The following is a 21,308-nucleotide window of genomic DNA, read 5'->3' as shown; positions in this document are numbered from 1 at the left end:
GCGCGGAGCGGTTGCGAAGCCCTTCAGCTCCCGCGCATCCCCGGGGGGAGGCTGAGCGCAGGCGGCTGGGAAGGTCCCGGCGCGGCAGCCACAGCCCGTGCCCGGCAGGTTCCTCCGCTGCAGCCCAGGCGGTGCCACGACTCCGCCTCATCGGGGGATGCACGCACCGCTGAGAAGCGGTCTCCGAATCACGACCGCCCCGGGACCGGTGCTTTGCGCAGCGTCCTTCGGAGCCCCTCTGCCGACAGCTTTTATCTCAGTGTCTGTGAGAGGGCAGAACGTCCTCCTGCGCCCCGTGTGCCTCGAGTCAGATAAATGAGCGTGTGCCCGCGATCCCTCATAATTCGCAGAGAACACCGAGTACATCTCCAGGAGGAGATGATGAGATTTTAATTTAAGTAAAGGCTTTTGTGGACTGTTTGGTGATGCTCAGCGAGGACCCACAGCCGGCTGCATGCTGGCTGGTTCCTGCTCAGCGTGCTGCGGTGAGCGCTGCGGGAACCCTGGGCAGCTCTCAGGCAGGGCTGGGTGCTCGTGGGGCATCGGCCTCGGGAAGCAGAGGAGGCTTAGTCAGACCCAGTGCCTGTGAGCGTGCAACAGGGAAGGCTGTTTGGCACATGGGCGGGGAGCAATGCAGCTGGCTGTGGGGCTGTGCACCCAGCTCTGCTCTCTTCCTCTTTTCCTGAGCAGAATGGTGCTCATCGGCTCCTGAAGGGATTGGGAAGCAGTGTGACGTGATGCTCGCTCTTGGCCCTTCTGGGATCCCTGTGTTTGTCTCTGTGCAGGCCAGACATGAGTCATGCCTGTGGCGTCAGGATGCTGCTTGCTGACTGCGAGTGGGTCAGAGCCACTCTGTGCATTACTGGGGTGCTGGACTAGTCCTCCAGCATTCCTGCCCAGGGAGCCAGCCCTAACACTGCAGCAGGAGGGCTGTCAGGGGGTACGGGCAGCCAGAATCATGAAGAGCCGTGTAACCAGAGGTATGCTGCTCTGTGTGCAATCTGCTGGCAGGTGACTGGTGAGCTAACATGGGTGCAGGTGGAGAGCTCTGAAGCCTTTTTCCTGTCCTAAAGGAACTGCAGATTGCCTAAAAGCCATGAAGGGTGATTCTGTGATACAGGCAGAAAGTGACAGGAGCTGCAGCAGTTTGGTCGAAGGGCCCTGGTGTGGGTGGGTGAGAAGCAGGCTTATGCTGAGCCCCAAGCCCACTCTGAGAACTCTGTATGCCTTGCATCTGGCTGGGAAGTGGCACTGTCCTGGGCCTTGCAGGCCCCGTGGGTTACAATGGGGCAGGGGGAGCTCAGGGCTGAGAGCCTCGCTGGCAGCGGAGGACTGAAACTCATGGTAGTGATGAGAGCATGGCTGGGTGCTGCGGGGCCTGGAGTTGTGTCTAGATCAATGGAGAGATCACATCAGGACAGCGGAGTCTCCAAATTACTTCAGATAAAACAATTAAATGACACTTCCCGGGTTTTATTACTTTTTTTTTTATCTCACAAATGTGCCAAAACTTAAGCGCAGCGGCTGCTAATGTACAAAGTGTGGAATTGATTTTACTCCTTGCAAGTGAAGCAATTAAATGTGGAGCAGGTCTAACGCTCAGCACGATGAGCTTCTGTCGCCCTGCCAGGAGAGCGGGGAGCAGGGGATGGGCAGCGCTGGCACCCAGCGAGGGGTTGATGCCAGCACAGCCAGCAGCTGTCATCCGTGGGAGAGAGGGGACGCCATGGGCCCACTGGAGATGTGAGCTGTATGGAAGGGCGAATGCTGTCCTCGGTGAGCAGAGCCAGTGCTCAACCCCTCTGCTCCCCATGCTGCACAGGTGCTGCCTCCTTAGCGGCCAACCAAACCCACCCTTGCTGTTCCCAATACCCATCAGCCATTCTCATCCTCTTCATTAGCAAGAGAAACACTACAGGAAAGGTATTTTTAGCAAGATCTGTTTTAAGACAACCGAAACCAACCAGCCAGCTACTGGGGAGGATCGATTCATCACCAATTCTGGGCTCAATGCTCAATATGGAGCTTTTCCTGCTGCAGCAGTGTGCCAATAACCTTCAATATTTTTCAGAACACAGAGAAAGCGGTGTCATTTAATTCGCAGTTAACTTTGAATGGCAGCTTGGGGTCAGCTTTCCAGGATTCCTGTGTGACCCCATGGGATGCTCAGCACTTCTCTTGTAGAGGTTTGTGGCAGTTGGGACTCCAGGGCACTGCCCAGCTATGGACCATGCATCTTCCCTGCAGGGAGCAGAACCCTGGGTGGGAGGGAAATGCTCACGTTCCCCTGCACCTGCAGGAGGGAGCTGCAAACCCCGGCTCCTGCACTCCGCCTCACTAATTGCTCTCTGCTAATGGCCACGTTGGCTCTCACACAAATGGGAGCCCATTAGGTTTTGCCCAACGACACATACTGTTTTGTGGGCTTGACTGACAGTGCATTTTGCTAAAGTTAATTAGCAAGAAGAGAGGAAGGCAGCAAGCTTCAAGGATGCTTTGAAGTTTCCTTGACTTCAGACGGGGCCCTGGCTCGGAGGATGGGTGCAGGGCCCCGCAGGGGCTGCAGTGCCCCAGAGCAGAGCATGAGACTGCTGGCAAGGCACTGACCCCAGTAATGACCACAGTGCCTGGGAACTTCCCTGTCAGGGTGCTGGGAGGGCACGGGGAGGTTCCTCCTTGCAGAGCATTGAGCCTTCAGTGTTAATGATGCGTGTTCCCGTTCTGTCTTCCATGACCTTGTTTGTAAGCCCTGCAATTTGTTCTAACCTTCATTTCTTTGGCATGAGATTCTGCTCAGATCCCGGCACGGCTGTGGGCTCCAAATCTGAGAGGTGAAGGACGCTGCTGGCATCTATCAGGGGCTGCACATAGCCTGCAGTGCCCGTGGGAGCTGCTGTGCTGCAGGGCTGAGCAGTGCCCTCAGCCCCCGGGTGCTGTGTGTGACTGCATGAGGGATCCCCACGAGCTGCAGCTCCCCCAGCCCAGCAGCTCTCAGCTCTGGGATTTGGGGCAGGGATGTTCAGGAAGAGGGGAGCTGCACGGTGCCTGTGTGCGTGACGGTCAGCAGCAGTGTGCCTTTTGGAAAAGATTGTGTTGACTTAAAGGACACCGCAAATCTCTGGAGCGTTTGAATGATTAAAAATGAATCAGCAACAAAGTTAATTACTGTGTTCACACTGCTTTTATGCATTGAAATGTCCCTCATTATCTGTCTGTGAGCACTGGTGTAAGTTCTTTGAACATAAACATTTATTAAAGGGAGCTGCTCTGTCATTAACACCCCGTGCTGCCTGGGGCTGGGCTGGGCTTTCTCTGGGTCTCTGCTCTGCACAGCACTTTCCCAGTGGGGACAGATCCCATGAACCATACGGCTTTAGGGGATGGTGCTGAGCCCACCCTGCGGGGCTGAGCAGCAACGAAGCCCTACTGCCAGAGATCCCACAGTGCTGCCATCCGCATTCCCCACCTGGGGCCAGGGCTGTGGCTGCTCCCAGCGCCATGTCCCTGCATGAGCAGCAGCTGTTCTGGTGTCAGCTGCTGTAGTGCTGTGTCCTGAAAGTCTGCTGCAATGTCACTCCGCTGGTGAGAGCTTCTTTTATCTTCCTCACACCTCAGTTTCTCGCATGCTTGACCCAGTTTTGCTAAAATCTTCGTGGAGCTGTGCTAGAGCTTTCATCTACTGACACTGTTTGCAGTCTTGCCATGCCTGGTACGGCACAGCATGGGGTGGCACAGCACTGATGGCTTGGCACGGCACAGCATGGTATGGCGTGGCAGGGCACAGCATGGCACTTGCATCCTCTAAGCCATGGTCACCTCGCTCTGTGTCCAAGTAGCATATCCCAGCCACAGGTGCGGAGCCTGCACGCAGGAACACACTCAGCCCTCCCACCAGAGCCAGCACGGGGGATTTTTTTTGGCCAAATTAAACAGTTTGGTTTCGTGCCGACGAGTGGCTGAAGTCCAGGATTGTGCACACATCAGTCTGTGGCCTCCGAGGAGAGCTCTGACTTCACCCGCCAAATCCTCTGCACACAGCGAGTGGCGGCAGCAAATATTTGCCTGGAGCTGGCAGTGCTCCGTGCAGCACTGTGCGGGCTGAAGGCAGAGCCATAACGGGATTACTGAGCACATGCTCCCCCCGTGCATGTTGATCCGCAATATCTCAATCATCTGATGAATTTTTGTACAAATTTATCCCTGGGAGAGTGTTTCACGCATGTTCAACATCAAAGCAACGTAGCCAGCAAGGGAGCGTATGTTTCTTTAATGTGGGAGTGTTGTAGGGACTGCAGGGTGCCCAAAGGCAGATTATGAGAGAATTAATAATTCAGGTCTGGGAAAGGTGCTGGAGAGAAGTTAACTCCTTCCAGGCAGGTGTTGATTCACAGGTTGGGACAGAGCATTAATGCTCATCTACAGTGTACTAAAGGGCTTTAAGAATTTAGTAACTACAATAAAAATAATCTCTAATTCAAGAGGAATTAATGCTGTATCTCCAGCCAGATTAGTGCAGTGAGCAGGGGATTTGCTGGAGCTGGGGATGCCCAGCAGGTTTGATGCACATCCCTGGGTTGCACCCTGGACAACCAGAGTGGCAGTGGGGCACCATGGGGCAGTGCAGCCTTGTGCTGTGCTGGGGAGGCTCTGTCTTCTTCCCCATGTGTCTGCAGCTGTGCAGGGCCCCGTTGTGTCCTGGAGAAGGGGCTCTCAGCTGTCCCACACTGTCAGCCAAGCAGAATGTGTTGCAGGGAGCACTGTGCCACGGAGGACTAAGAAATGTTGGGGTGACTGTAGGGCACTGGTGAGTGGATGTTGGCATCCCAAAGCCAAGGGCATGGAGAGCTGCAGTACCCCTGGTGGTGGGATACCCCTGGTGATCACTCCCAGCCTTTTTGACAAGCACAATTAAAAGCAAATGAAGGAGAAAGCTGAAGGCATGCCACTGGGAGTGGCAAGAGAGCTGCATCACTAGACAGTGCCTCCTGGAAGGAGACCCTACGACTGCTCCCACGGCCTCAGGACGTGTCCCTGCTCCCACAGCTGATCACTGGGGCAGGTGAGGGGAACAGCTGCTCTGCAGCTCACACTGCTTCAGTGAGACCATTGTGGAGATCGCCCTGCCACGTTCCCAGACACGTCCATGCCCTGCTGCTCATTCAGCATCAGCTTTAACCTCCTGCATTTCTGCTGCATCGCGGATTCTCTTCACCAGGACAAAGCACTCGTGCACACGGTGCCAGATGGACAGTTCCAGTGTGGTTGCCACAGCCCCAGGGTGCTGTGAGCAGTCATAATGGTGGCATCACCCTGTCTCCAGGTTTGGCCATACAGGTGAACCCCTGAGCAACCAGCAGCAGCCCCGGAGCCAGCAGCATTCATGTCTCACCTCTGCACATCCCACACCTGAGCGAGTGCTGCAGTGAGCCTGGCTCTTCCGTGTCACCAGGATGTCACTGCACTGGCACTGGCTCTGACAGCACTGGGGTCCGGCACTGCAACCTGCTGCATCTTTGGCTAAGGAGCACCCAGGAAGGAGCCCACTGCACCCACAGCACCGTGCAGGTGCTGAAAGCCTTCAAACCTGAACACGCCAGCCCTGGGCTTAAAACTATGTGACATGCTATTTGTATGCAAATAACTTTCAGAATGCAGAAGTCCAAAAATATCATTTTAAAGTCAACTATAATTAAGTTTGCAATGCATTTCCCAGCTCCTGCAGCTCTGGGGATCCCGCCGTTAACACAAAGATGAATGTGTGGATGACATTTCTCCCCCTCGCACGGTTTTGCTGGTGATTTATTTATCTATTCGGGCTGGGTTTTGTTGTCTCAGCAGTCTCTGTTGTTCAGGAGCAGCGAACACTGGGAGTCCATTTAAAAAGAAAACAACTCCTGTCTCATTTCCGTAATTTATTATGCGGAGATTTTGTGTTTTTCATAATTGATTAGAACCTGTAATTTCATTTTTTAAATACGTGGACCTATTAGCTCACGTAATGAAAGTCTAACAAGCCTGAAGATGAGCCATTAATGAAACAGCAGTTTTATGATTCTCCAACAATATATTGTAACGGCAGTTCGCTTATAAAGCTGTCCTGCACTGATTTACACCGAAACTTGTTTGTGATATGGAGATAGCAGCAGTGGTGCCTGGCACTAAATTAGCACTTCCTGACAGTCATTAAACAATGGGAATCATAATCTGGATTTATGGGGTTTGGAGCAGAGCAGTAGGAAAGTCCAATTAAGCCACGGCTGTGCTCAGGTACCTATGTAAAACATCTCTATTAATTTATGCTAGCGAATTAGTTCTCTTTCAAACAAAAGAACTGGAGAAGAGCAGGTGAGGGTTGCAAGGCCAGCAGCACCGTGCCCAGATGAGTCCTCTCTGGGCAGCGTCTGCTGTTGGGTTTCTGACTGCAGCTCACACCCAGTGCCAGGGGCTGAGGACATTGCACCGAGGACCCTGCGGTGGGTGCTGGGCTGAAGGTTCCCCCCCAGAAGGTCTCTGCTTGCAGCCAGCAGGCGGGTGCATCTTTCCACACATGCTGCAGTATACCAGGAAGAGGCATGGCCATGCAGGGTTATCCCATGAATAAAGCAGTGCCTGTGCTCTCCAGTGGAACGGCTGCAGGCAGGGCTGCTGATGTTTGCTTTCTGTGACTGCTCCTGTCCTGAGGCTTTGCTGGGCGAGCCCACACATCAATAGATCCAACTCTATTAAGATGACTGCTGCACCAGCTCCTCCTGTGCCTCGCTGCCCTGGTTCCCTTGCACTCCCGTGCAGCCACATGGCTGTGCCTATCCTGTTGCAGGAGCCCCGGGGCCCACGACCCCCACGCCGAGCAGCTGCAGCCAGGTCCCCGGCTGCAGCATGAAGGGTTTGTTGCCAGCAAAGCCTTCCTGGAGGCACATCTCAGAGCTCACGGTAAAGCTCTCCCCAGGCAACGTCTGTTTGTGCCTTACAGCTCACAACTGAATTGTAATCAGCGAGCCACTAACTTCCACTGCAGAGTGGAAGAAGTAACAGATGCTTTTGAGCAATAAACATAATTGAAACATGAAGTGCCTGTGAGCACAGCAGGCCCTTGGGGTGCACTCCCCAGTGCATGCCCAGAGCACTGGGCAGTGCTGCAGCCATCTGTGTCCAGCATCATTTTATCCTCATTCCTTCCAAAGCCCTGAAGGTGGAAGAGAGGCTTTTCTGCTCACAGCCCAACCAAAAGGATGCCATCAGTACAAGTGTAGTCCCAGACCCCTCAGTCAGACTTTGGGTCCCCCTCTCCTCGATCCCCAGCGGTGCTGCTGTTGGCAGTGCTCCCATATGCCCTGTGCTGTCACAGTGGCACTGAGCCCCAGGGGGCTTGTGCCAGCTCCTGGCACAGCGCAGGCACCCTGCCCTCCTGCTGCAATGGATCTAATGGTTGACTCTGGTAGTACAAGGCCAATTTATAAATCTTTCCGTCCCATTAGATTTTATTTGATTTGGATGTTCACGCGTCAAAGCAAATGATTTAATTAGCGCTAAGCGGGGCTGCCTGCCCCAGCGCTTCCAGCCCTGCGGTCTGCCTTCACCCAGAGATGGGCTCCAGGGCTGTGTGGGGCTGCTGGGGACCAGGCATAGGTGGGGACAGCTGTGATCCCATGGAGTGAGGCTGCACTTGGGGCTGGCACTCGGCCCTCACTGATGGTGCCCAGCAGAGCCATAGAGCAGTGATGGCAGGGGCAACTGCAACAGTTCCAGAAGGAGCAACTGTAATTTCTTTTGGGAATGGCAACCAGTGTAGCAATGAATATGTGATGAATGGACTGGGGGCTCCACAGAGATTTTCTCATGGTTAATGCCATGGCAGGGGTCAGGGCAGACGGTTGCAGGGTGAACTCACACATTGCCCCGAAGCTGGTGAATTCAGCACCAGTGGAGATGGAGCTGCCACAGCTACTGCATGGCACCTCTCCAGGGCAGTGCCCTCCCCTCTGTCCTGCATAGCTCTGGGCCCTTGGGGCTGAGCATCCCAGGTAGGTGCAGCCCCGCAGGAGCTGGGACAGGACATGGCTGGGGCAGCCCCTGCAGCACTACAGGAGGGAGCTGTGTCCTCCTAACCTCCGGTCCTGCTGGGAAAGGACACCCTGCCAGCCTGGTTCTGCTCCTCACCACCTCATTCTCTGCTTGCAGGAGCCTGATGCCACGCACACTCGACAGCCAGATCACGGTGGAGAAGACCCCCAGTTACTTTGTCACCAAGGAGGCCCCACGGCGGATTTTCAACATGTCACGGGACACCAAGCTGATCGTGGTGGTGCGCAACCCCGTCACCCGCGCCATCTCGGACTACACGCAGACGCTCTCCAAGAAGCCCGACATCCCCACCTTCGAGGGGCTGTCCTTCCGCAACCGCAGCCTGGGGCTGGTGGACACCTCCTGGAACGCCATCCGTATCGGGATGTACGCTGTGCACCTGCAGAGCTGGCTGCAGTACTTCCCCCTCTCTCAGATCCACTTTGTCAGTGGGGAGAAGCTGATCACCGACCCGGCTGGGGAGATGGCCAAGGTGCAGGACTTCCTGGGCATCCGGCGGGTCATCACTGACAAGCACTTCTACTTCAACAAGACAAAAGGCTTTCCTTGCCTGAAGAAAACAGAGAGCAACAGCTCACCGCGCTGCCTGGGCAAATCCAAGGGGAGGACTCACGTGCAGATAGACCCCGAGGTGATAGAGCAGCTTCGGGACTTTTACAGACCTTACAACATCAAGTTCTATGAAACAGTCGGGCAGGACTTCAGGTGGGAATGAGCAGCCGGGAGCAGAGCTGCGGTGACATGAGCTGCAGTCTTCCACGGGGCAATGGAGGGGGCAGGGCCAGGACCTGCACATCTCCATTCTTCCTGCAGCCGCAGCATGGCAGGAGGGGGCCAGGCTGTTGCGGGGTGAGCAGGGCCAGGACCACAGTGTCCCACAAGTGTCACAGGTGCTGCCATCCCAGTGCACAGCTGTGTAGTCCTATGTGTTGGTGCTGTGGTGATGGCCCCACTTCCAGGGTATGTCCTCCTCAGCACCCCAAAGGGACCCGGGCACCCAGAACAGAGGATGTGCCCAGGGCAGGCAGGGCTCTGCTGCCCACTGCCTTCTATCCCTGCAGAGCAGTGTGGCTCAAGAGGGTGAGATGTATCTGCTTGAATCAAAACGTCTTTGAAACATGTTGTACCAATATTTTGTCCTGTGAATAAAGCACAGAATCCTGCTGTTACGGGTACTTTAGTGGCACTAGTGTCCTTGTTCAGCATGTGATCCCTTGTGTAAATAAAAGAGGCTACCACCGGTCCTTACGCATGGGCTTTTCTTAGGGCAACCTCCTCTGTGTTTGGGGCAGCCCCTTGGCATCCTGCTCCCAGCTGTGCCGCTGGGCTGCCGGTGCTGCAGGCAGAGACCCAGGGACAGCACGAGAGGGAGGGAGGAGGCCCTGCAGAGCTTGGCGTGGGGCTCAGCTGCTCCAGTCACGACACCAGGAATGACACTGACATGGCCTGGCACAACGGGGCAGATCTGTGCTGAGGTTGTGCACTCACGGCCCTGTCCCATCCTGCAGCACTCCATCTCAGCAGGCTATTAGCAGTCACAGTAACAAGCACCACTGGTCGTGCATATCAACAGCAGCTCTTGCTGGAGAGATGTTATCTGCCTTTCTGAGTGTTGGACTGTTTGAATCATCTATTGATTTTCTCAGTAAATCTCAGGCGTTTCTGTCAAAGGTTGCAGTTTACCACTAGCATCTAAATCCCAGCTAGAGCTCAAGCTGCAGCCTGCCCTGCCTGCAGGCAGCCCCGTGCCCATAGAACCATAGATAGCATCATGGAAACGTTAAGGTTGGAAAAGGCCTCTGGGATCACCAAGCCCAATCCCAGCCCCTCCCACCATGCCCACCAGCCGTGTACCTCAGTGCACATCTCCACGGTTCTTGAACACCTCTGGAGATGGTGACTCCACCACCTCCCTGGGCAGTGTGTGCCAGTGCCGGACTGCTCTTCCTGAGCCTTCCTGGGGCTGATTCCTGTGCAAAGAACTCTGATGAGAACAGCTTGGAGGTAATTCATGGCCATCTTACAGCACCCTCCCTGCATCTCTCCCACCATTGCCCAGCAGCAGCTGCAGAAGCCAGGGAGCACCCAGCAGTGTGGCCCCAGGGACAGCTGTGGGCAGGCGGTGGCCAAGGGGGAATTATCAGGAAGATGGGATATCTTCTCATATGATTTCTTCCTTTAAAGGAAAAAAAAAAACATTCACAGCAAGACTCACAAATCCCAGGCTTGCAGTGAAAAAGCCATTTCCAATCCACTCCAAGGAAGCAGAAGGTACTGGGCTAGATTGATCCCCCCAACAATGCCATATTAGTGGGAAATTAGAGCTGGAGGCTGGGGAAACCACTGCAATATCAAACACTCTACATTTGTTCTTACAAATGTAGGGAGTAGAAATAGGTTTGCATCAGGTATTAAATTTCTAAGAGGTAGGCAAATGAGTGCTCAGGAAGGGCTGTGCTGACGATGCTAATCATGTTGGAAGCTCCTAAAACAAGGCTTAAAAAGCATTCAAGCAAGCGACCTGTGCACGGCAATGCCAGCGCTGTGCAGAGTGGCTGCAAGAGGGACCTGGGTGCCACAGCAGGTGCCAGCATGGAGCTGTGTCCCCCCAAGCTCCCAAATGCTACTGGGTCCTCAGCACACAGCACAGAGCCCTCTGGTGCACAGCATGATTTCAAGCAGCCCGGATTAGAGGGACTAATCCCCTCCCAGTGGCTAAATCAGCCCAAAGCCCTGGCTTAGTGAGTGCTGGGAGCGCCCGTAAGCACATGCAGAGTCAGGGAGGAGGAGATGCATGGGGTCAGGGCTCCCATCCGTCCCATGCAGCAGCAGGAAGCAAGGCTGGAGCCCTGCAGGGCTGGTCACAGTGTAGGGCGATGCTGGGCCCACATCCATACAGCAGGGGCAGTCAGTGCCAATGGCCTCCAACAGCCCTGCAAGAGAGGGATGTGCAGGGCAGCCCGAGGTAATTGGCTTTGTCAGATGTATTTCATGTGCTGTACAGCTGTGGTCCTGAGCAGCATCCATGTGATTAAACGGTCATAATAGGTGGTAGGAAAAAGCTTTAGGAGTGAACTTGATAAGCCAGCATGTAAATCATAACAGCTGTATAATTTTTATGGGTATGCCTTTATTGTCCCCTATGTTTTGGTTAAGGGCAGCAGAGTGCTGTGCTGCAGAGTGCATCACGGCTTGATGGAAACGTCCACAGACAGGATGGCACAGCAACCTTTGGGTGACTCGGTTAACATGCGTGCCAAGTTCAGAGCACTGCATCCAGCTGCACGCGAGGAGGGATCAGACTGCAGCCATGGATGTCAGCACTCACGTTCAGTGCAAAGTGACGCAGCACTGCCCCTGTAGTACAGCTCAGGACAGGTTCTCCTGGGGCAGGAGGGTGCCTGCTCCCTCCGTGCTGCTGCGGGACCAGGGTCGTGTACCCTTGTAAGGCTGCAGGGCTCAGGACACTGCCACAGCCCCCCAGTGCTGCAGCCCTGCAGCCATCGCGTGCTCTGTGTTGTGATCAGATCACTCAGGCTTGAAGCCCCTTGAGTGGCTGTTTAATATTTATCAGCTCATAAATACTTAAACATAATGAATGCGACTTAAGTGGTCCCCGGTCCTGTTTATGCTGAAGAGCTCTTGAGCCACGCTGGGTTAGAAGAAACCTGTCCTCTCATGGCAAGACCCCAGCGAAGGCAGGAGGTGGCTGTGAGAATGCAGCTGCAGGCACAGAGCTGCGGGCACTCAGCTGCTCTGCTCTCCTGGTGTGGTGCTGCTCAGTGGCACCAGAGGTTGGGGTGTCCCAGCCATGAGCACCACTCTGCACCACCCAGCTCTGGGCTGCACGTTGGATGACACCGCAGTATTTTCAGTTGCTTGAGAAGCATCGTTTGTATCTCAGACTGAAGTGGGATCACGTATCCGTAAGTGGTGAGAAAATTTCATTAACTTCTTCTTAATTAATATAGTTCACCTTCACTCCTGGCTCCGTGTTTATTGGCTGCAGCAGAGAGCAGGAGCCAAGTGAGAGCCTTAGAGCCAGGGGGAAGCTCAGCCACATCCCTCTCCCTTTGAGAGCTCTGTGGCCATGGTTGCTGCTGGGCCAGGCGGATGGACCCAATGATGGACAGAGCCACGGTCAGATCCACAGACAGACCCACGGACAGACCTGCTGCTCTCTTCCTATTGCAGAAGTCAATCGGATTTCTATTTTATGTGAGCCAGTAAAGTGTATAAACTGATCACACTCCTCTGAATCTCAGGCTTTCTGAGGAGTTCCGTTCACTTAGGAACCATATCCACCCCATCCCCGGGTCAGTCCACAGCCCCTCCTGTGATGTTCTCAGGAATTGCCCTGCAGGATGTCAGCTCCAGGTCCCATCATGCTTCCCAATCCTTCTGTGCTCAGTTCTCAGCCCACAGTTCTTGCTCAAAGCCTGGTGCTGACTGCTTCCACTCCCACCCACCTGTGTCTCCGAACTGAGTTACACAGAGTTCTAACGACCTTTCTCTCCACCCAAGAGGAGCCGGGCAACAAATAAATGTGCTCATTAACAGGAACCTCTAACCCCTTGGAAATGATTAACGCTCAGGCAAGAGTTGGAATGGCAATGCATTCAAGTAGGTCAGGATCCTTCCTTGTATTTTACCAGGCTGCAGCAGCCGACAGCAGTGTGCTGTCAGAGCAGCCCTGCACAGTGCCACCATCTCCAGTGGTACCACTATCACCATCAATGCCAGAGTAGAGCCAGCTGAGCCCCCAGAGGCACAGCCACAGTGACATAAGCACCTCCTGCTACTCCGCACACCAATGGGCACAGTTAGTTCACGTTGAAGGTTTTCCAAGTTCTTCCACAAGCTCTGTGCTCCATTGAGCAAGAGCATGTGAAAATGGGAGGATGTGATGGTATCAATACTGCACTGAAGTCTGGGCATCACTGCATTATTCGTCACCTGACAGCTAATTAGCCAGAGGCCCAATTAGGACGGCTCCCTGCAGCCAGGGCACTGCCATGCTGAGCCAGTGGTGGGCTCTGAGCTCAGGGACGGCTGTGAATGCTCCCAACAAAAGCATTTCAGCTTTCAGGGAAATGCCGCCCTTCATCCCCTGCAAGGAAACCATCTCCAAAGGCACAGGTGGCAGTGCAAGGCCATGGGGCTGGTCCCAGCCCACCCAACAGCAGCTGCACGGCACCAGGAGCACAGGAACAGAGGTGATGGCAGTGCTGCTGTCTGCAGCCCGTGTGTGCAGCAGTGATGCCTGCATGCTGCAGTGCTGGCGATAAGCATGGCTCAGGTACAAATATTTACCCAGAGACTGAATGGATTCAGCTGAGTTCATTCCTATTAGAGGGTCTGTTAGTAATTATCTGAATACGCGTGATTACCTGGGGACCTATAATCTGCCACAGTAATGAGTTCAATGGCTGATGTGGCATAACAAACAGGAGGGGGATGGGGCGGGCATTGTGGCAGGGGCACGGCAGGGCCCAAGGACAGTGGGGGCATGGAGCTGGGAGGCACAGGGTCTCCCAGCAGCAGAGAAGGACGAGCCTCGCTCCATCCTTCGGTGTCACACAGCATCTCCCCTTCCTGCTCCTGGGATGGGGTTATAGACCTTCCCCTCCTCCCCCAGCAGCCCTCAGCCTCCCCAGCTCTCCTAGCACTGCCGGGTTCTTGTGGATCCAAACACTTTATTTAAGAAATAATGGTCTGAGAGCGCAGATAATCTCCGTCCCATCTCTGCCTGCTGCAGTGCTGCCATGTGCTATCACCATGTTTAGTTATGGCACTGTTGTGAGAGCAATGCAGTCATTAAGCTCTAATTTCTAAAACAAAGATAAAATTACGTGATTAAGATCTAATTAAACCCTAACTACCAGCACCATGAATCACTCCAGCACACAGTTTAATGGATGTCTTTTGAAGGCATCGCGCATTTTGTTTCCTTCTGCGGCTGATGATTTCCCTGAAGGGATTGGGTCTGCTCACTCTGATGTTTGCTTTGCTGCTCTGCTTTGGCTGGGGACCACTAAAAATGTTTACATGTGAGCAAGAAGCTCGAAAATCCATTTCTAACCAGACAGAAAATTTCACTTGACAAGCTCGTTCAGACGTGTATCTCAGTAGAAATAATCAGAGCACGGAGGGTTCTTAATGCCAGCGCCGTCCCCCAGCCCCCAACCTGCTAACGCAATTTCAGTCCTGACATGAGCTGTGCTGCAATTAGCGTGGGCTGCCTGCATGCTGGAGAGTCGTGCCCGGGTGCCTGGTGGCCAGAGCTGCGCTGCCTGGCATTCAGACTCCTTGTTAGAAGGGAAAAACAAGGCAGAAAACTCCTGCACAGCTCTGGACTGCTGACTCTGAGGAACAGTGCCATAACAATTTTGATGGAGAGTATTGTCATTTTTCTTTTCACCTGCAAAACATCAGTCTCCGCTGCCCAACCAAGGCTGCTTGATGCAGTCAGGCTCATCACGTGGGCGATGGTGCCCTGCATCCCCTCAGCCCTTGGCGTCCCTCCTTAGCAGCCAAGCACTGCAAAACTCAGCGCTGAGAGCTCCCACGATACTTACCACGGGGCAAAGAGCTGAGACTCACCTCACATAGAGTATGCTCTTCCTTGGGGCAAGGTGACTGCCTACCCATTGCTCACATGTTGGAAGGGATGGAAAAGGGCACTGCAGAGAAACAATGCGAAGAGAAGTTATGGCCCCATTTAGGTTTGCTTTATTACCTCTTTTTGGCAGAAGAACACCTGTTTTTCCCTGAGATGTCACATTAAATGAACACATCCTCCCAAGGGCAGCTGCAGTGCAACAAGTGCCCAACGAACTGCTGATGGGAAGGGGAACTCCATCATTAATCGCATGCTGGGAGACAAAGTGGTTCTGAGATCTGCCCCCCCCCATATAACTGCTAGTGGATCCTAATAACAGCAGTAAGTCAGGGGAATGTTCCCCAGGTTACTCAAACAGCCAAGAGAGATAGAGGAGCTGGAGAGGAAATAGAGGAATCGAGTACTGCCAGTGCTCCTGCTGTACACTGCTGGAGGAGCTCACTTCCTTAAGGTGCTCCTGGCAATGTGACAGGCTCACACACATCACCAGTGGGCACTGGGCAGGGCTACACAGGTCCCGCAGCGTGTGAGCACACTGTGAACAAAGCAGCACAAAAACAGTGGGAAATGTCCCTGCTGGGATCAGCTGGGCCCAGCAATACGGGGCAGGCAGCACAGCCCTGCATGGTGTGGGATGTGGGGGGCTCATAAGGGGGAGGAGAGGACCTGTGGAGTCAGGTGGGAGCAGGGAAGAGAGAGACATCGGCACCCAGCACAGCCACACCTGGGAGCAGCTTCAAAGGGAGAGAAAATGCTGCTGCTCTGAGTTAATATTCCCTGGTGGAGCTTCTTCTCCTCATTATTCTGGTCGTTACTTAAGCAACAGCCGCTCAACACTTGTGGTTCAGCAGCTGAGGAAGGGCTGAGTGCAAGAGGCTAATTTATTTTCTTTTAGTGCTCCTCATACATGGCAGCCCCTGGCTGCTCCTCACCGCTGGTAACCAACTGTAGGCATTTCAGATATTTCTAATGTATGAAAGCAACCGGGAAACAGAAATTACCCTCTCTGAAATAATTCCTGAGACAGATTTCTGTTGGCACTCTGCAATAGATGCGCAGGGGAGGCACATGCTGCAAGCACTAGCTTGCTTTTCCTGAGCAATTTATTAGCCCCGCCATCTGGTTAGGACTTCATTTCTTTCCCCCGGTTAAACGTTCCTCAACGACAGAAATGGCATCTGCAGGAAACATGAGTAATGGGAGCAGCAGTCATCCCAGACCCACATGCTGCATGGATGTGCTGGGCTCAGTGGGGCTGTGCTGGAGCCCGATGGCTCTGTTGCCCCTCCTGCCCCACTGCTCTGCCCCAGCCCAGAGCTGCAGACATTTCCCATGGTGGACACCCACTGAGATCTGGAGTGGGTGACAGATGATCTGCTGAGGACGCGCTGCCTCCGCCTCTGCCTCTGCAGCCCAAATGAAATTAAAATATTGACAGAAGCAATTTCCAGGGGGAAATTGGAGGAGTTGGCAGCGGAGCTGGAGGCTCCCGCTGAGTGCCCAGCATCCACCATCCCAGTGCTCATCACCTCCCCCTTGGTGTAATGAAGCATCCCCAGCGCAGCTAACGGGCACTTCTGGCTGGAGGTGTCGTGGTGCATCCCATAATGAGCAGTGGCTCAGGCCCCAGGCGATAGGGATAGGAGGACTTCACGCCTTACTTCCTTACCTTCCTCTGCATAAATAACACAGATAAACTGAATTACACGTTCTTTAGCTACATGTCTTAACACTGCCTGGATGGAGTTAGTAAAAGGCACACTGTGCTGCTTCATTGCACTTCACATAAGCCAACCCATAGAAAGAGCAATTGGACCATTATTCACTGCATATGAACACTGCTTGGGCACTTGGGTGTTGCCCTGGCACCCAGCCCCAGCCCAGCACTGCCCTAGGATTACTGCAGAGCTCTGGACACATCCTCATGACAGGCACCAGCTGCCACCTGCCACTCTGCACAGAGCATCCTGCAGCCACTACTCCCCTCTGCACCACCCCACGGCTGCAGGAGCACCATCATCTGCAAAGGTGGGAACCCAGGGCCACACAAGGGCACTGCATGTGCATGCATCAAAAGGCTGAAAAATGAAAGCAATTGGGCTGGAGAAGCCCCACAGAGGAACTGGAAGAGCCCGTGCCCTACCTCTCAGCAGCCACACAGAGTTTGGTGGCAGCTCAGTGGACTCTGGGTGTGCTCCGAGCTGCCTCAAACAACAGGCTGGCAGGAGATCAGGTTGACTGCAATAAAAATTTCATTACTTGTGTGTTTGAAAAGCTGTTGTACTATTTTAGAGAAGAAAGGTAACCTGTCATGGTTTATTAATGCGCTGTAATGGGGCTCTTCGCAGGCAAAGGACACGTGGGAGCTGCAACGTGTGCCATGGGCTGTGCAGCTCCGGCTGCAGCACACAGAGCACTGCATTCCACATCCCACCTCATGCAGGGACTCCCAATGTGAGAAGCAGCACTGCTGGGTGCCATTTCCAGGGACAGGGCCCAGCACAGCCGTAGGAGCCCAGCATCCCCTGCACACACACTGAGGAAACAGCAGAGAGGTGCTGAGTTAGCCAGGGCCCTTCTCCTTCTCCTTGAAATACGCACTGAAGTGTTGAGGATGGCAGAGACAAGAGCTGCATAAATCTGCCTATTGCTGCAGCCCCAATGAAAGGAACTATGGCGGTTAATTAAATCTATTCATAATCAGATGGATTTTGGTCTTACTTTGGGCACAGTTTCTGCTGTTTTCTCTCCTCTCAGAATCATCTTCCCAGAGAGATTCAGGGAAAAAAAGCAAACCCAACACTTTCTGAGCGCATCGCAAAATGCATTTTCCCCAGAGAGCCTGTGCGTGATTTCCCTGCAGGCAGCACAGCAGGGCCAGCCCAGCACTTGGCTCTCCGAATGCAGTGCAAGGGTTTCCTATTCCCCTCTCTTTCACACTGTCCCACAAGGCAGCCACGTTCTTCCTGCTCCCTGCCCCTGGCTCCACATTTCTCATCACCTCCATATCCCCCTGCCTACGTCTCCATGTCCCCACGTCCCACATCCCCATGTCTCCATCTCCCCATGCCACCCCAGTGTCTGCTCCCCGCCTGCCCCCCCCCAGCACCCATCACTTCTGTGCCATTGCCCCATTGGCCAAACTTGTAATCTCATCAGAGAATGAAATCAGATTTGTCTGACAAACCTGCTCCTTTTCAGCCAGGCTGACAGGCAGGAATTTATGTTTTCAGGCTCTAATTCTCCCATTAATTGACTCTTGCAGCAGTTCTCCCACTGCTTTGTTCAGGACTGATGTCAGGCTAATTGGACGCAGCCTTCCTGCTCACCTCCCTGCTGCTGCATGCTGCACCACATCCTTCTCCTACTGCCATTTCCCTGCTCCCAACTCATCACCCACGGTGCCACCGTGTCCGTGGTGGTGCCAGCAGCTGGGTATCCTGCAAGTAGCTTTGGGACAGCCCAAACTACCAGGGCCTTGCAGAGCTGCTGCATCTCTGAGGTTTTTCCTCCTCAGTGTCCTTTTCCTGAGTGTTTAATGGACAATTTGCACGTTGCAGATTCATTTTTAACAATGCTTTTAATGAAGGTACATGGCTGTGTGTGTATGCGTGCGTCAGCTGTCCAGGCTCGCACTACACTTTACAAATCAGCACTACTTTTGGGAAAGCTAATTAAACATAATCATGAAAACCTCATTAGTCCTCATTTACATAAGATACACAGAGAAATTCCTTAACCCTTAATCCTGGCAGTCACAATTCATTTAGATATCTCCCGTTTGCTCTATTCAAAGGCAGCAGCACAGCCTCATCCTCTTCATGCACACTCCTCCACAGCACCACTCCTAGGGCAGGATGGGGCCACTGTTCCTCAGCCCTTCAAATGATGCTGAACCCAGCCCATGCCAGCACAGGTCTGTCTGCATGGTAGGCAGCATATCCTGCACCACAGGCTGAGCATCAGCACATCCTGCACCACAGGCACCAGGGCTCTGCGGAGCAACTGGGAAGGTGGTGGTCATGCAGCACATGTCAGGACCACCACGTTGGTCACCACATGTCAGGACGGTGCCCACCACTCCCTGGGCAGTACAGGAGTGGCAACGTGCCTCTGTGCTCCTGGTGCAGAAATGCAGCTCAATTAGAGCCCCCGTGTCATACAAATGTTGGAGCATTAGAAGTATTGGATAAAAGTGCTTCTGCTATTAAAGCAGCTCACGTCCTGGAAGCCTCCGCAGTAAGCTGTGCAATTTCACCCTGCGATACCACTGGATTAAGCTGTCCCCACAAAAGCCTCTTATAGTACGAAAAAAACCATTAGCAACCTATGAAATCAATAGACAACACGGTCCTGTTGCTGTAAAACAACAGAATTAGCCGCAGAGCCAGCAATAGCACCAATTAAGCTGGGGCCTCATTCCATAAACTCACACAGGAAGGGCTCGGTGGAACCAGAGGAGCAGTCATCCCACACGGGGACGTGGGAGCCAGAGCTCAGCAGTACAGGCAGTTCCCATGCACATGGCACAAGGGGTGGCACCCCGGCACCAACCCCTGCGTGGGATCCAATGTGAGCATGGGGAGCCCCTCTGAGCCCCCACTGTCCCCTGTTATCTTCCAAAGCCATTAGTTCTATTTCTCAATGGCTCAATCCCAGGCAGAGTTGGGCGAAACGCAACAAAGCAACAGCAAGAAAAAAAGAAGAAAAAGTTGCAAACTCTGTAAAAGAAAAAATAAAATGCTAACTGGGATTTTGCTCAGTTTTTGCCAAGTAGGCTCAATCCCTATCAACATCTAAGTCAGCGAGCACAGGAAACTGCTCTGCAAGCAGCTGCCCTCTATCCCTTATCTCAGCCGCCACGCAGCAGCTCTACGCCTGGCACTGGTGGCTGAGATCACTGTGACTGGGATTGAGGGTCTTAGTGAGAGGAGAAACAGAACAGAGGTGGGCACTCTGCAATGAGCCATCTGGGGGCCAGCAGGGACCTGTGTGCAGCTCCGTCCTGGTTGGTGCTTGGGGCTGAGAAGGGACCTGGAAGACTGCGTGCAGAGCCTCGAGCCCTGGTGACAAGTGTTTAAACATTAAATGCTGCCTTACAGTGAGCGTGAGGCTGGGAGCTGAATCATCACAGAAAATAATGTGCTGTGAAGGATGGATGAAAGGACGACCAGGGAGCGGCTCTTGGTGAGAGATGTGGCTCGGGGCAGCCATTGAGGGAACTCCCATTTTCTAGAAAGCACAAACCCACCAGACTCCGCCAGCGTGTTGGCACAGCAGTAATTTAATAGAAATCAATCATGCAAAACAGACATGGTATGAGTTTGGGGATTCATTTCCATATATGATTCTTTATTCTCTTCCTGGTCTCAGTCTGACCGTCAGAGGCAGCAGGAGTCGACATGTGGCTGGTGGAACCATACAGTGCTCGAGCTGCCCAACCCATACAGGGTTCACCCATCCCAGCTGCACTCACTGCCCCTCACTGCCCACTGCCCCATTCCGGCCCATGCACTGCAGCATCCCCTGTCACTCTGATAACCCAGAGGGTTTTCATCACCTGCAGGCAGCCTAAAGGATATGGGCAGCTCCCTTGCACAGCTGCCCAGCAGCCCCCAGCAGCCCCCAGTAATTGCTGTTCACATCCCCTAATTGCACATTCAAAGGATTCCATCGACAAGGTGGTGGTCCAACATGAAAAACAGTCTTGACAGTTTGATGTAATATTTATACTGAGCCTCGTGTTGGCATTGATATGGAGTGTGCAGCAGGCCGACTCCTGATGGGGTGAGGACCACACATCCCCCATCTCCATCAGGGATGCAGAGCCTACACTGCATTCTCATCTCCACCCCACCCATTCCTGTCCCCATCCCATCTTCATCCAGATCCCATCCCCACTTCCATCCCCACCCCATTCCAATCCCTGTCTTCATCCCATCTCCATCCCATCCCCATCTCCATCCCATCCCCATCCTCATCCCACCCCTCATCATTCCATCCCCACACCACACCAAGCACAGCCCCAGGAGCATGCAGTTCCCCTTGGGAGCCCCATGATATCACCTAGCAGACAGCACAGTGAGGGCAGCTCCTCCTGGGAATGCCCCGTGCTTTATGAAAACATAATTCAAAAATACTATCACCTCAGGGAAAAGAGAGATATATTTGGAAAGAACTTTATGTGACATGTTTCTAACAGGTTTAACATTTACCCAGTTTCATATTTTCTTTAGCTCTATTGGGAGAACTTAACTTCCTGTGAAATTCAGGTTGCAGATTTGGCTGCTCAGCCAACCAGGAAAGTGGCTCCAATATATGATTCCACTCCAACTGATCAGGAACACCAGCCCACCTGGAACAAGGAGTGCAGGAGCCTGGCGGTCTCTAAATGCTTGGATTCATGCTGATTGAAATACTAACATCTTACAGAGCACACAAGTACCTGTCTGAAACCAGCACGGAACAGAAAACATCTCACTGCCCACTCAGGACAGGAGGAGTTGCCTTTCCTAACAGTTTCCTTAATTTAATTACCATCCTTTCAGCAAGTCCTTATCACCATTTCCCAGGAGGTACATCTCTTGGGGAGGTGTTTATAGGG

At 53.4% G+C, this 21,308-nt stretch overlaps 1 protein-coding gene across 1 annotated transcript; it reads left to right on the top strand.

Annotated features, from left to right (window-relative positions):
• The first annotated feature begins 4,641 nt into the window (after positions 1–4,641).
• LOC100540809 (heparan sulfate glucosamine 3-O-sulfotransferase 2) lies at positions 4,642–9,320 on the top strand. Its single transcript, XM_010719498.3, has one exon. The coding sequence runs from the start codon at positions 7,949–7,951 to the stop codon at positions 8,795–8,797; it is 849 nt and encodes a 282-aa protein (XP_010717800.1). The 5' UTR covers positions 4,642–7,948; the 3' UTR covers positions 8,798–9,320.
• The last annotated feature ends 11,988 nt before the right edge of the window (positions 9,321–21,308 follow it).

Source organism: Meleagris gallopavo, chromosome 16 (genome assembly GCF_000146605.3).
Source record: "Meleagris gallopavo isolate NT-WF06-2002-E0010 breed Aviagen turkey brand Nicholas breeding stock chromosome 16, Turkey_5.1, whole genome shotgun sequence".
NCBI classification, from domain to species: domain Eukaryota; kingdom Metazoa; phylum Chordata; class Aves; order Galliformes; family Phasianidae; genus Meleagris; species Meleagris gallopavo.
This window is presented reverse-complemented; position numbering and strand designations above follow the sequence as displayed.

What these genes read in the sequence shown, in the direction of transcription:
- LOC100540809 (XM_010719498.3), top strand. Translation starts at nt 7,949, where the DNA reads ATGGCACCTCTCCAGGGCAGTGCCCTCCCCTCTGTCCTGCATAGCTCT.